Below are 14,562 nucleotides of genomic sequence, written 5' to 3'. Positions count from 1 at the left end.
TCCCCCCTCCTCCCCCCATCTCTCCCCCTCTCCCCAAGCTGCCCCATCTCCCTCCTCCCTCTCCCCAAGCTGCCCCATCTCCCTCCTCCCTCTCCCCCAAGTTCCCCATCTCCCTCCTCCCTCTCCCCAAGCTGCCCCATCTCTGCCCCATCTCCCTCCTCCCTCCCTCCCCCAAGCTGCCCCATCTCCCTCCTCCCTCTCCCCAAGCTGCCCCATCTCCCTCCTCCCTCTCCCCAAGCTCCCCCATCTCCCCATCCTCCCTCTCCCCAAGCTCCCCCATCTCCCTCTCCCCAAGCTGCCCCATCTCCCTCCTCCCTCTCCCCAAGCTGCCCCATCTCCCTCCTCCCTCTCCCCTCCCTCTCCCCAAGCTCCCCATCTCCCTCCTCCCTCTCCCCAAGCTCCCCCATCTCCCTCTCCCCAAGCTCCCCCATCTCCCTCTCCCCAAGCTCTCCCATCGCCCTCTCCCCAAGCTCCCCCATCTCCCTCCTCCCTCTCCCCAAGCTCCCCTGCTCCTCTGCTGTCCTTCATCTAGCCCTCAGCCAGGTCCTGAAGATGCTTCCCCTCTCAAAAGTTAAGATGCTAATGACTATTATTCATTAAAGCTCAGCTATTTCTTCAGTCATCATCAGATCTAGGCCCTTAAGATGGCGCATACAGGTGTATCTAGACCCTGTGAAAGGTATAATGTAAGCAGCAGATGATAATGTAGTCAATACAAATGCAGAATGTTAGCTACTGTATGCTTCAGTTTTCAGAATAAGACGTACTGTGGGTGCAGGGGACAGTAGTTGTGAAAACAAGAGTACTGCAGAAGCATTGCTAAGGCAGATTTGCTCAAATCCATCCCTAAGGCTCTCAATATGTGAGGATTGCCCTGAAAGACTGTGTGCTTCCATGGGTTTTTGCCATTCCTTTTCCTCGCCCCCTATTAATTTCTCCTGTGTCTTTATTCCATGTTGTGTTCTCTCCAGGAGCACCAGGACAATATCCTGGGTGGAACCATGCAGAAGGCCATGGCTCTCCTCAGCAACCTGACTGGACAGAAAGACGTGGATCTACAACCCTTCTACCAACAAGGTACGGTGCACTGCCTCACACAAATGAATGCATTGGACCGTATCTAGGCCTAACAGTTTCCACCCCATTTACAAAGAACACCTTGCACAACTCCCATGTGGTTCCATGTGACTTAGTTGGTAGAACATGGCGCTCGCAACGCCAGGGTTGTGGGTTCAATTCCCATGGGGGACCAGTATGAAAATGTTTGCACTCTGGATAAGAGCATCTACTAAATGACTCACTACTGTAAGTCTCTCTGGATAAGAGCATCTACTAAATGACTCACTACTGTAAGTCTCTCTGGATAAGAGCATCTACTAAATGACTCACTACTGTAAGTCTCTCTGGATAAGAGCATCTACTAAATGACTCACTACTGTAAGTCTCTCTGGATAAGAGCATCTACTAAATGACTCACTACTGTAAGTCTCTCTGGATAAGAGCATCTACTAAATGACTCACTACTGTAAGTCTCTCTGGATAAGAGCATCTACTAAATGACTCACTACTGTAAGTCTCTCTGGATAAGAGCATCTACTAAATGACTCACTACTGTAAGTCTCTCTGGATAAGAGCATCTACTAAATGACTCACTACTGTAAGTCTCTCTGGATAAGAGCATCTACTAAATGACTCACTACTGTAAGTCTCTCTGGATAAGAGCATCTACTAAATGACTCACTACTGTAAGTCTCTCTGGATAAGAGCATCTACTAAATGACTCACTACTGTCTCTCTGGTCTCTCTAAATGACTCACTAGAGCATAAGAGCTCTACTAAATGACTCACTACTGTAAGTCTCTCTGGATAAGAGCATCTACTAAATGACTCACTACTGTAAGTCTCTCTGGATAAGAGCATCTACTAAATGACTCACTACTGTAAGTCTCTCTGGATAAGAGCATCTACTAAATGACTCACTACTGTAAGTCTCTCTGGATAAGAGCATCTACTAAATGACTCACTACTGTAAGTCTCTCTGGATAAGAGCATCTACTAAATGACTCACTACTGTAAGTCTCTCTGGATAAGAGCATCTACTAAATGACTCACTACTGTAAGTCTCTCTGGATAAGAGCATCTACTAAATGACTCACTACTGTAAGTCTCTCTGGATAAGAGCATCTACTAAATGACTCACTACTGTAAGTCTCTCTGGATAAGAGCATCTACTAAATGACTCACTACTGTAAGTCTCTCTGGATAAGAGCATCTACTAAATGACTCACTACTGTAAGTCTCTCTGGATAAGAGCATCTACTAAATGACTTCAATGTAAAGTGAGGACTCCAACCGCTCTATCAGAAAGGTACGGTGACATAAACACATGTCTTTGATGGGTTAATGCAGCACTGTGTGTAATACAACAGCCAACAGTTTCTCCATCATTGACAAAGACAATCATACACAGGTACAAAACAACCTGTGTTGATTCCTCTCCTGTGTTTTCAGTTACTGGAGTGTGTTTCCTTGCCAGTAACGCCACCCCTTTACCTTCGGCTCAGACCGCTTATTGCATTGGGATCCTGTGGTGCTTTAAGCCGTGTGTGTGTATGTTGTGTTTGTGGTGTGTGTGTGTTTTGTGTTAGCGTAGCAGGCAGGCTTTTGGTCTCCCAGCAGCAGCTGAGGAAGGAAGAATGAAAGCCTCTCCTCTTCTTCCTCCACTCTATCCATCAGCAGGCTGGGCTGTGTGTCCTGTTGTGGTACTCCTATCAGTTCATCTCCTCCCTGTCTGTCCACAGACGGCCCGCACCCACCCACCCGTCTGCCTATCTCTCTCTTTTTCTCGCTCTACACTCAGCAAACATCTGACACAATCAGCCCAGCTGCCGAGCAGCCATTTGTCTACTCCTTTACCCGCTCGGCTCTCCTGCCTTGGCATGTTTTCCTTCTCTGCCATCGCTTTTCAATGCCCAGCTGGCTGCCCGCTGCAAAAACCAGGCGCTCCATAACACTCAATTATTGAATAATAGATTCATTTTACTATGGCTGTATTGTGTTGACAGTTCTCATTAGCTAGTCGGCACAGTTAGCCCGTTAGCGCCACACGGTATCTCTCTCCCACCGCCGAGCGGCATGGAGCTGAGAGAGCCTGTCCTGTCAACCCTGTCGTGGTTCTGCATGAGCTCGGGGGAGTCATAGATTCACAGCCGGGCTTCACATTCAACATGCACCTCCTAGGAGAAGGCAGGGGCACCTTGCAGATAGCAGGACTAATGAAATGCTCCTCCTAGGAGAAGGCAGGGGCACCTTGCAGATAGCAGGACTAATGAAATGCTCCTCCTAGGAGAAGGCAGGGGCACCTTGCAGAAAGCAGGACTAATGAAATGCTCCTCCTAGGAGAAGGCAGGGGCACCTTGCAGATAGCAGGACTAATGAAATGCTCCTCCTAGGAGAAGGCAGGGGCACCTTGCAGATAGCAGGACTAATGAAATATACCGGAGAAGGCAGTACCTTGAAAAACAAATGATAGTCTCACTAAGCGCAAACCAGATGGGATGGCGTATCGCTGCAGAATACTGTGGTAGTCATGCTGGTTAAGTGTGCCTTGAATTCTAAATACATCACAGACAGTGTCACCAGCAAAGCACCCCCACACCATCACACCTCCAAATGTGAACTTTTAACAAGGCACACCTGATCATTGAAATGCATTCCAGGTGACTACCTCATGAAACTTGTTGAGAGAATGCCAAGAGTGTTCAAAGCTGTCATCAAGGCAAAGGGTGGCTACTTTGAAGAATCTCAAATATAAAATATATTTGGATTACTTTTTTGGTTACTACATGATTCCATATGTGTTATTTCATAGTTTTGATGTCTTCACTATTATTCTACAATGTAAAAAATTGTACGAATAAAGAAAAACCCTTGAATGAGTAGGTGTGTGAAAATCTTTTGACTGGTACTGTGTGTGAGAATGCCAAAGAAATGAGGTCCCAGCCGCCACTCAAAGATTGTCATTGTCCCACAGTCGCTGGACTCTGGTGGCATCTCAAACACTTGGGGTCAAAATGTGGATATATTTTTGTCATTTGAGTAATGGAGACGGTGCAAACTTTGAGCTGAATGAGCCCATGTCTTATGATGAGGTGTGGATACGCCCAATACTATGTTGCCTTATGTCATCAGGTAGCTTGTCACCCATGTCTTATGTAACATGATGAGGTGTGGATACGCCCAATACTATGTTGCCTTATGTCATCAGGTAGCTTGTCACCCATGTCTTATGTAACATGATGAGGTGTGGAACGCCCAATACTATGTTGCCATATGTCATCAGGTAGCTTGTCACCCATGTCTTATGCAACATGATGAGGTGTGGATACGCCCAATACTATGTTGCCTTATGTCATCAGGTAGCTTGTCACCGTGTCTTATGCAACATGATGAGGTGTGGATACGCCCAATACTATGTTGCCTTATGTCATCAGGTAGCTTGTCACCGTGTCTTATGCAACATGATGAGGTGTGGATACGCCCAATACTATGTTGCCTTATGTCATCAGGTAGCTTGTCACCGTGTCTTATGCAACATGATGAGGTGTGGATACGCCCAATACTATGTTGCCTTATGTCATCAGGTAGCTTGTCACCGTGTCTTATGCAACATGATGAGGTGTGGAACGCCCAATACTATGTTGCCATATGTCATCAGGTAGCTTGTCACCCATGTCTTATGCAACATGATGAGGTGTGGATACGCCCAATACTATGTTGCCTTATGTCATCAGGTAGCTTGTCACCGTGTCTTATGCAACATGATGAGGTGTGGATACGCCCAATACTATGTTGCCTTATGTCATCAGGTAGCTTGTCACCGTGTCTTATGCAACATGATGAGGTGTGGATACGCCCAATACTATGTTGCCTTATGTCATCAGGTAGCTTGTCACCGTGTCTTATGCAACATGATGAGGTGTGGATACGCCCAATACTATGTTGCCTTATGTCATCAGGTAGCTTGTCACCGTGTCTTATGCAACATGATGAGGTGTGGATACGCCCAATACTATGTTGCCATATGTCATCAGGTAGCTTGTCACCCGTGTCTTGCTCCCATGCAGATTTTGTATTTGCCAAGGAAGGCGGATTAATATTCTGTATTATGTCGTATAATCTGGAGATTGTGCCCTTCAGATACGGGTTAAGATCTAAGCACCTCTCGACTGGACACTATGAGGGCTCGAGTGGAAATAAAGGGAAATGTTCTTTAGCAAAGCTGTGAGTTTGCAGGTACCTAAAAAAGTGGGTATTGGGAATATTATGGTCAACCCCCAGAGTATCGAATGAGACTGATGTGTTGTCAATAAATAGGTTACAAATAAACACCAGACCGTTCCTATGCCAGAACTGGAATGCCATGTCAATCTGTGATGCTGGGAAGAGATGATTAGATGTTAATGGAGAGAAGCAGCTTGTTTAAGGCTAAAGTGATTACGGAATTGGGACCAGATCTTAAGGAATTTCTTGACAATGGGATTCAAAACATGGGTGCCAAGGTCCATGGGCAGTGGGGAGCACAGGAGAGAGACAGGAGAAGTTGGAAGTCTTGACTGTAACTCCATGATGGCCCACCTTCTGCTAACTCATTATTGGGGAGGAGCAGACTTGTTAGGTTTCACTTTTAACCAGATAATGTCCAAAACCTTGTAGCATGTCCAAGAGATGAGGTATAGACTCCACAGGGTTAGAGATGTATAGAAGAAGATTGTTTGCATATAAGGACACCTTGTGATTTATGTTCCCCTTAATATTCCCTTAATCCTCTCCTCCGCATGCAGGCCGATAGCAAGAGGCTCACTAGCCATATCAAATAGGAAAGGGGATAAACAGCAACCCTGCCTGGCCCCCCTGTGGAGAAGGAAGTAGCTGGAGGTAACAGTGTTGGTGCGAACAGAAGCCACTGGGAATCTTAATCCACGAAAGGAATGACGGGCCAAACCCAAATCTCTCTGTACTGTAAATTGATATTCCCTCTCAACCCAGTTGAAAGCCTTCTCATCATCAGGAGAGATGACGACCTCTGGCTGTTGAGTTGAGTGGACAGAATAGAGAACGTTAAATAGCTGGCGCATAATATAGAAAGATTGTCTACCTGAGATAAATCAGGTGTGGGCCGAGTCACTGTCTCTAAACGGCACAAGAGGACCTTAGTGAGAATTTTATAATCACAGCACAAGAGGCTTATAGGGTGGTATGATCCACAGTCTAGGGGATTCTTGTCCTTTTTAAGCAAAACCAAAATAGTCGCCTGGTAAGTGTCTGGGGCAGTTTCTGATTAGAAAGGATGTCATTGTACATTGAGCTGAGGATAGGGGATAGTTTTGAGGAGACTGATTTATAAAATTCAATAGGGAAGCCATCAGGCCCAGGAGCTTTACCGCTCTGCATGGACTGGATTGCCAGAGTAGCTTCCTCATCACTTATTTAGGCATCCCATGTTAGTTTGTTCATCAGAATTGAGACAGGGGGTGTCCAGAGTGTCTAGAAATGCATGTATACGAGATGTGTCAGGAAGAGCCTCTGACAAGTAAAGAGCAGAGTAGAGTTGCTTAAATTGATTGTTGATTTCTTTGGGATTGGTAGAAGTTAAATCAGCTGCAACACAGATTTCAGGTTTGGTGCTGCTAGCAGCGGATTGTTGAAGCTGGTGAGATAACAAATTGCCAGCTTTCTCTCCTTGTTCATAAAATGTCTGCCTCGACTTAAACAGAAGCTGCTCCATTTGTCTAGTGGAAAGCTTGTCAAATTCCAATTTGGTGTAGCAGTCTCTCTTTGTAGAGTTCAGGAGTCGGAGAAGAGGCATATCTGTTGTCCTCATCTAAAATGAGTTGAGATGGCTCCAATAAGCGTTTAGTGTGCTGTTGTCATACTCTGTGTATGAAATGATTTTCCCTTAGATAAGGTTTTATGGGCTCCCACACAGTAGAGTGAGACATGTCAGGGATGACGTTGATCTGTAAAAAGACATCAATGTGAGTTGTAAAAGACGCTACAGGATAGTAGTAGTGGGTCAAGTCACCACATGCGTTGTGACACAGTACTGTCCGGAAAGCGGATATTTAGCTGGACAGGGCTATGGTCTGAGATAACAATGCTGTGATTGGCTATTAGTTACAAAAGGAAGAATTCTATTGTCCAGTAGGAAAAGGTCAATCCTAGAGTATGAGTGGTGGACTGGAGAAAAAGGAGTATTGTTTAGCAGTGGGATTGCTCCTTCTCTGCATCAGACAAATGATAGGATTCTACAAATGAGTTGATCACTGCGACTGATTTTGAAATGACATTGTTGGGCTTTGGTCTGGATCTGTCTAGACATGGATGTAATACACAATTCAAATCTCCGCTCAATATCAAATGATGAGAGTTGAGGTGGGGAAGTATTGCAATGAGGCCAGATAAAAATGTAGCGTCATCCCACTTAGGAGCATAGAGGTTAGCCAGAACAACCTGTGTGCTAAACAATTTCCCCATTACTATAACATATCTGCCATTAGTATCTGAAATGACTTTGGAGGATACAAACAGGGCCTTTTCTGATAAGGATGGCTGCCCCTCTGAACTCAGCACCAAAGATGGAGTGAAATATTTGGTCGACTCATCCTCTCTTTAGTTTGTCTTTGTCGCTGGACCGGAGATGGATCTCTTGGAGAAAAACAGACATAAGATGAGCATACACTCGGCTACGCTTGACCACATGGTTAATTCCTTTTAAGTTCCAGGTGAAAAAGCAAGTGGAGCCTGGTGTATGTGAATTAGGCAGTCATAGTAATTAGAAATCAACATTAGTATAATCACATGGCCAGTGTGACGACAAGGTCAGAATAGAAAAATGACCCAGAAGAAAACCTTGGACCCCTATACTGGTCTTCCCCTTGTTGGAAGGCTGCGTTTACCTCTTCTAGACTTGAGAAAGAGACTACCATGTTAGAGCTCTATCCAGAGCCAACATAATGTAGTTTACACATAGGGAAGGGATTCTGGAGGGAATCACCTCAGTTCTCTAATGTATCTTTCTTATGCATATTTGAAGGAGGTATATGGTCCGCTAATGAAGGCTGACCTGTTCTTCATGACTGCCGCCGTGTAGTTCGTGGAAACGCGGCTTCCCCATTCTTCGGTGCGGACTGTTTAGCTATGAACAGGGTAGGCCACAATCCGCCTACGGTCTCGAGTCCCTTTCTCATGCCGAAAGTGTGACCGTTCCCCCGGCCCTGTCTGTTCTCGAGGTCCTCGACCTTGGAAGTAAGTTTGACGACATCTGATGATAGTCGGATGACTTGCTCTTCCAGTGTCACCACTTTGTCAGAGTAAGTATTTGCGTCACCCTCCAGGCTATTCAGACGGGTGTCCTGTTTTGCCAAGTTTTCTTTAACGGAGTCGATCTTTGTGTTGACCTCGGTGGCGAGTGGCTATTTGTGCAGATAGGTCAGTGGATAGTGACTCCCCCTTAGCCAGCACAGTCTGTTCAGACTTAGTGATATCCGACATTACCTTGGCTTGGTCGGGGGGGTGGTCAGAGTCCGTGTCAGTGTCCGCTGAGCCCGATGCTTTAGTAGAGGCCTGCTCTTTTGTTGCTCTTTTGTGACTCGTGGCCGTTGTTGTTTCGACATTTCACAATGAAATGGACAAAAATTTCAAGAAAAAAAATTGGGTTTGACTCCTAATAAATGTTACTAAATTAACACGGTAGGGGAGGTGTTCGTGAAATATTAATAGTAAAATGTTCACCCTTGTCACGACTTCCGCCGAAGTCGGTTCATCTCCTTGTTCGGGCGGCGTTCGGCGGTCGACGTCACCGGTCTTCTAGCCATCGCTGGTCCACCTTTCATTTTTCATTTGTTTTGTCTTGTTTTCCCACACACCTGGTTTACATTCCCTCATTACGTGACGTGTATATAACCCTCTGTTCCCCCCATGTCTGTGTGTGGAATTGTTTGTTGTAAAGTGTTTGTGCATTTCTAACTGGTTTGCGCCGGGTTATTTTAACCCATATTTTGTTGTTTCTGGGTGCAGTTTGTTTTGCCTAAATCAAGTGCTCCGGTTGTTACCTATGTCTGCTCTCCTGCGCCTGACTTCCCTGCAGCCAGTTATGCACCTCTTACAGCCCTGGACAGGAGCACTGAGAAAACGTGTCTTCACATGTTGCTGCTCACCAGCGCCCCCTCGCAAGTCACTGCTTTAATGTTAGCAGAAAACAACAGGGTGTTTTCCAGGGTCAACTCCAAGGTTCTTTGCACTCTGGGAGGGTGACACCGTGGAGATGTTAACCGTGATGGAGAGGTATTGGAGCGGGCAGGCCTTCCCCGGGAGGACGAGCAGCACAGTCTTGTCAAGGTTAAGCTTGAGGTGTTGGGCTGACATCCAAGCTGAGATGTCTGCCAGGCATGTAGAGATGCGTGCCGCCACCTGGGTGTCAGAAGGGGGGAAGGAGAAGAGTAGTTGAGTGTCATCTGCATAGCAATGATAGGAGAGGCCATGTGCAGATATGATGGAGCCGACTGTAGACTGGCAGAGAGATGCTGCTACTTAATCATGGATACTTCATCTTCTACTTAATCATGGATACTTCATCTTCTACTTAATCATGGATACTTCATCTTCTACTTAATCATGGATATGGAGATTATTCAATAAACACACGTTGCTATACATTGGTACAGTAAATTAGAGGAAGATGGCAGCGTGTGATCTTTTAATTTATTAGGTGAGTGAGAGGATTATCAGTACAGAATGAATCTTTGTTTTGGCTCCACTTATACTGACTGAATGCTTCTGCTGCATAGTGACAATGTTGAATGGTTACTCATTATATTACTGTGCAGCAGCACAACATGTAGCACCTGCTCAGTGGAGAATGTATTCAGAATGCTATGGAAATGGGTTAGCTGTTAGCTACGGGAGAGTCTACTCTGTGGTGCGGTGGCGTTTTGCAGGTGTGTCAAACGGTTCGTACCTCTGTTTGTGTCAGTAACTGTATTTTGTCTGCATGTTGCATCATGCTGGAGCGCGGGGCTGGGGCCCTGTGAATTATAGGTGTGAGTGTCAGAAAGCTTTCAGGTCCCTGGCTGTAATTGCTACCTAGCAGAACAGGAAAGAGGAAACCCCTCAGTCTGTCAACAAAAGCCCCGCCCCCCACCTCCCCCTGTCAACCAATAGGAATACCACTTCCACTCCGGGGCTCGACGTTCGTCCTTCAAAATAGGGGGCGACTTCCTCTCTTTCCTCCTTTACCCTTCTCATTACAGGAGGGTCACTTGCGAGTGACTTTATGAAGTCAGCATCATTATGCACCAATCAGGTCCTTTTCTGAGGAATGTGTTGTCCCAGCACTAAATATAACCCTGGTAATTAGAGCTATCTCTAGCAGCTCTCCTCTCTCTGTCTCCGTCTCTGGCTGTGCTAGTGGCCCACTCCAGATCAGGCTCACGAAAACGCAGGCAGGGGAAAACTAGTATAATTGGCTTCTTTTAAGAGAGAGAGAGACTGAGGGAGAGTGGACGAACGCGGCAGGGCCAGTTGTGTGTGTGTGAGAGAGAGAGAGACAGCCAGTGAGTGGATGAGATGAGTTTTCTAATTGGCCAGTGTGGAGATAAGGGACCCCTGGGAGTGCTGTGTAGTGCCGTGAGGAGCTATGCACGAGAAAGTAGAGTAGCAGCACAACAGCCAGTCTGCTTGTTGTGTTTTAGTACACTGAGTGTCTTTCCATGACACAGACTGACCAGGTGAAAGCTATGATCCCTTATTGATGCCACTTGTTAAATCCATTTCAATCAGTGTAGATGAAGGGGAGGAGATGGGTTAAAGAATGATTGATACATGGATTGTGTATGTGTGCCATTCAGAGGGTGAATAGGCAAGACAAAATATTTAAGTGCCTTTGAATGAAGTATGGTAGTAGTTGACAGGCGCACCGGTTTGAGTTTGTAAAGAACTGCAAAGCTGCTGGGGTTTTCATGCTCAACAGTTTCCCATGTGTATCACGAATGGTCCACCACCCAAAGGACATCCAGCCAACTTGACAACTGTGGGAAGCATTGGAGTCAACATGAGCCAGCATCCCTGTGAAATGCTTTGGACACCTTGTAGAGTCCATGCCCCAATGAATTGAGTCTGTTCTGAGGGCAAAAGAAGGTGCAACTCAATATTAGGAAGGTGTTCCTAATGTTTTATACCCTGTGTATATTGTATACAGTGCACAAAGTATCTGTTTCTCTGAGGGGTTTATTCAGACCTACAGTCAAGTATCTGTTTCTCTGAGGGGTTTATTCAGATCTACAGTGAAGTATCTGTTTCTCTGAGGGGTTTATTCAGACCTACAGTCAAGTATCTGTTTCTCTGAGGGGTTTATTCAGACCTACAGTTAAGTATATGTTTCTCTGAGGGGTTTATTCAGACCTACAGTCATTTAATTGTTGAGAGCCATTCATCCTATTACGTTTCACTATGGCAACTGAAGCTTTCTGTTGAGATCTGGATAGCTTCCCTGAACTGTAAAGGACAATGTCCCGCCTGTCTGCTTTTCTGCCTGGTGTTTAGGCCATTCACCACAGTAATTATATTGTCTGTGGCATAATGCAAGGCATTGTGGAGATATTCATGAGTTATCTTCAGAAATGCAGAGTGTGTGAGAGAGAGAGAGTGTGTGAGAGAGAGAGAGAGAGAGAGAGAGAGAGAGAGAGAGAAACTTACAAATGTCTCCTTCCAAAAAGTCTGGAGTGGTAAACACAGATAAACAGTCTTGCTGCCTCAGGTCACCACACAGTCAAAACACAACACTTCCAGAAGAACCTTGTCGTTCATGAAGAGGCTTGAATATAGCCACACACACACACGTGTACTCTACCCACACACAGACCTTTTCCAGCGAGCCCTTCATTCTCTAGTGTGGCCTTTGTGTGTTTCTCAGCAGGCAGGCAGATAGCTATACGGACAGACAGACAGACGGACAGGCAAACAGACAGGAAGACAGACAAACAAACCGATGGACAGGTAGGCAGGCAGAAGGGTTGTTGTCAGGTACTCTCATTAGCATGGTTATAACCACTCCCATTTCCAGGTAAAAGACACTCTTCAGGGCCTCCCGAGTGGCTCAGCGGTCTAAGGCACTGCATCGCAGTGCTAGCGGCGTCACTACAGACCCGGGGTTGGTTCCCAGGTTGTGTCTCAGCCGGCTGCAACCGGGAGACCGATGAGGCGGCGCACAATTGGCCCAGCGTCGTCCAGGTTAGGTGAGGGTTTGGCCGGCCGGGATGTCCTTGTCCCATCACTGTCTAGCGACTCCTGTGGCGGGCCGGGTGGAGTGCACTGTTATGAACCCCCTTTTCACATCAGTTTAGGGGGGAGGGAAACGAGACCCTAACATATCTCATGCAAATCACAACAGTGAAAAGGAACAGTGAGAACTAACAGAAATCCACAGACAACCTAAACCTACCATCAAACACTTTAGGTTTATTGTCAAACACACGGTAATGGGGTGTGGGGAAAAGGGCCTGAGCTGGACCCAAGGAAAGAAATAATAAATATCCCAAAACCCCTAAGCTAGTCTGCTAGCTAACTAACTAATAAAATACAGGGGGTGGTCCACCCAGTTCTAACTGGGGTATTTAGACAAAGTTTTCCTACGGGTAATGTATGCCCAAGGTCGACTTGGCTGGTTATCCCCTTTTCCCACCAACCAACCAACAATAATATACCACAGCAATACATACTCACATGATAACAGACAGTGTGAGATGTATCTGCCCCTTTTCCCACCAACAAACCAACAATAATATACCACAGCAATACATACTCACATGATAACAGACAGTGTGAGATGTATCTGCACAAACAAACTAAACTGTGGGGTATGAAAGAATATGTGGTCTTCAGCAAATCCATAGAGAGAAAGCGAGAGAGAGAGAGACACTGGGAAAACAATTGACTGGGTTTTTAAACCAAGGGAAAAGGGATGTGATTGGGTAAAGGAAACAGGAGGAGGTGTGTCTTCAGAATGATATGACTGATGACTGCCACATGTTACTAGGACAGAGGAGAAATACAAATACCCCCAGGATACCTGTATCCGTAACATGCACGCTGACACGGTCGCCAGGTGTACGGTGTTTCCTCCGACACATTGGTGCGGTGGCTTCCGGGTTAAGCAGACTTCCCTGTCAAGAAGCAGTGCGGCTTGGCGGGTCGTGTTTCGGAGGACGCATGGCTCTCGACCTTCGCCTCTCCCGAGTCTGGGAGTTGCAGCGATGGGACAAGACTGTAACTACCAATTTGATATCGCATAATTGGGGAGAAAAAGGTGTAAAAAACAAAAATACAAAACCAAAAACCAGTCTTATTAAAGAAGAGTCTTCCTATAGGGAGAGGAGCGCTGTTGAAGACTGTTTTGTATTATTATTCATCATCAGGATATTATTCATCAGAATGGTTCTCCACAGTACATTGAATATGGACGCCACTCTCACTGGCCCTCTGTCCGTCTGTATGCCTTTCTCTGTCTCCTCTCGCTCACTCTCCTCCTCTCTCTCTATTTCACTCTCCCCCTTCTCTCTCTCTATTTCACGCTCTCTCCCTCTCTCTCTCTACTCCTTTCATCATTTCCTCTGAAGCAGCACTAATGCAGCCATCCTGCCGTAGCCAGTTTGGTGAGCAATCAGACAATATCTGCCCAACATTGAGTTCATTTTTCTGAGGCAAATCTATTCTGAATATATTTAAGCCTAGTTCTTTTCTGAGGATTTTTGTACCGTCCTTCACATTTTTTTTATGTAAAACTGGGAGTTTTTTTGACTGCATGGTTTATTTTTGTCAGGTAATTTTTGTCAAGGTGAAATCTGCTGCTCATTGTATTCCAGATGACAGATAATGATGTATCATATTATCACTGTCATTCTCCCTCTGAAGACTCAGGTGTTTATTGTGGAGAGAGCGTTGCTCTCAGATGACAGCACAGGGTTCAACTACCTGCCCTGATCCGGGGTGACCGGTCAGACAGAGAAGAGCGCTCTTGAGAAACTGTCTGAAAAGGTTATTCTGTCTTTAAAGACGAAGCAGATTATTCATACACTCTTAATATTTCAACAAGGCATGGCAAACAAAGCACTAGACAGGAGAAGGCAAAGGTTTTGTGTCAGTGGAAAGAGATGATATCTTTCTGTAGTAATTGGGATGGAGGAGAAGTATGATTTGTAACTCAGTGATATAACTGTATCATACAGACTGTCTAGAGGGGCATCCTCCATGTGCAAAAAGCACCCAGTTCGCATTTACGTTTTTCTGTCATTATTAGTCTATTTTCTATCATAATATTGCAACCAATGGCAGCATCTCGAGGTTTATATATGATCTAATGTCCTGTTTCGATCATACTGGAGGAAGTAGCCCATCAGTCAGAGAGAGCTGCTCTCTGTGATGTATCATAAAGGGCCTTCTCTCAAGGCCTGAAACTGGTTCATGTACTTCATCAATGGAAGAGAAGTGCAACTTCATTTTAAGTAG

General features: G+C 45.7%; 1 protein-coding gene across 1 annotated transcript in view; it reads left to right on the top strand.

Moving 5' to 3' along the window:
* Positions 1–14,562, top strand: part of LOC115127429 (serine/threonine-protein kinase ULK4-like) — a 97,323-nt gene that overhangs the window by 60,625 nt on the left and 22,136 nt on the right. The window contains exon 10 of the mRNA XM_065027171.1: positions 972–1,077. Coding sequence (XP_064883243.1) covers positions 972–1,077 — 106 coding nt within the window. The remainder of the gene's footprint in view (positions 1–971; positions 1,078–14,562) is intronic.

The sequence above is a fragment of the Oncorhynchus nerka genome, linkage group LG14 (assembly GCF_034236695.1).
Source record: "Oncorhynchus nerka isolate Pitt River linkage group LG14, Oner_Uvic_2.0, whole genome shotgun sequence".
NCBI classification, from domain to species: domain Eukaryota; kingdom Metazoa; phylum Chordata; class Actinopteri; order Salmoniformes; family Salmonidae; genus Oncorhynchus; species Oncorhynchus nerka.
This window is presented reverse-complemented; position numbering and strand designations above follow the sequence as displayed.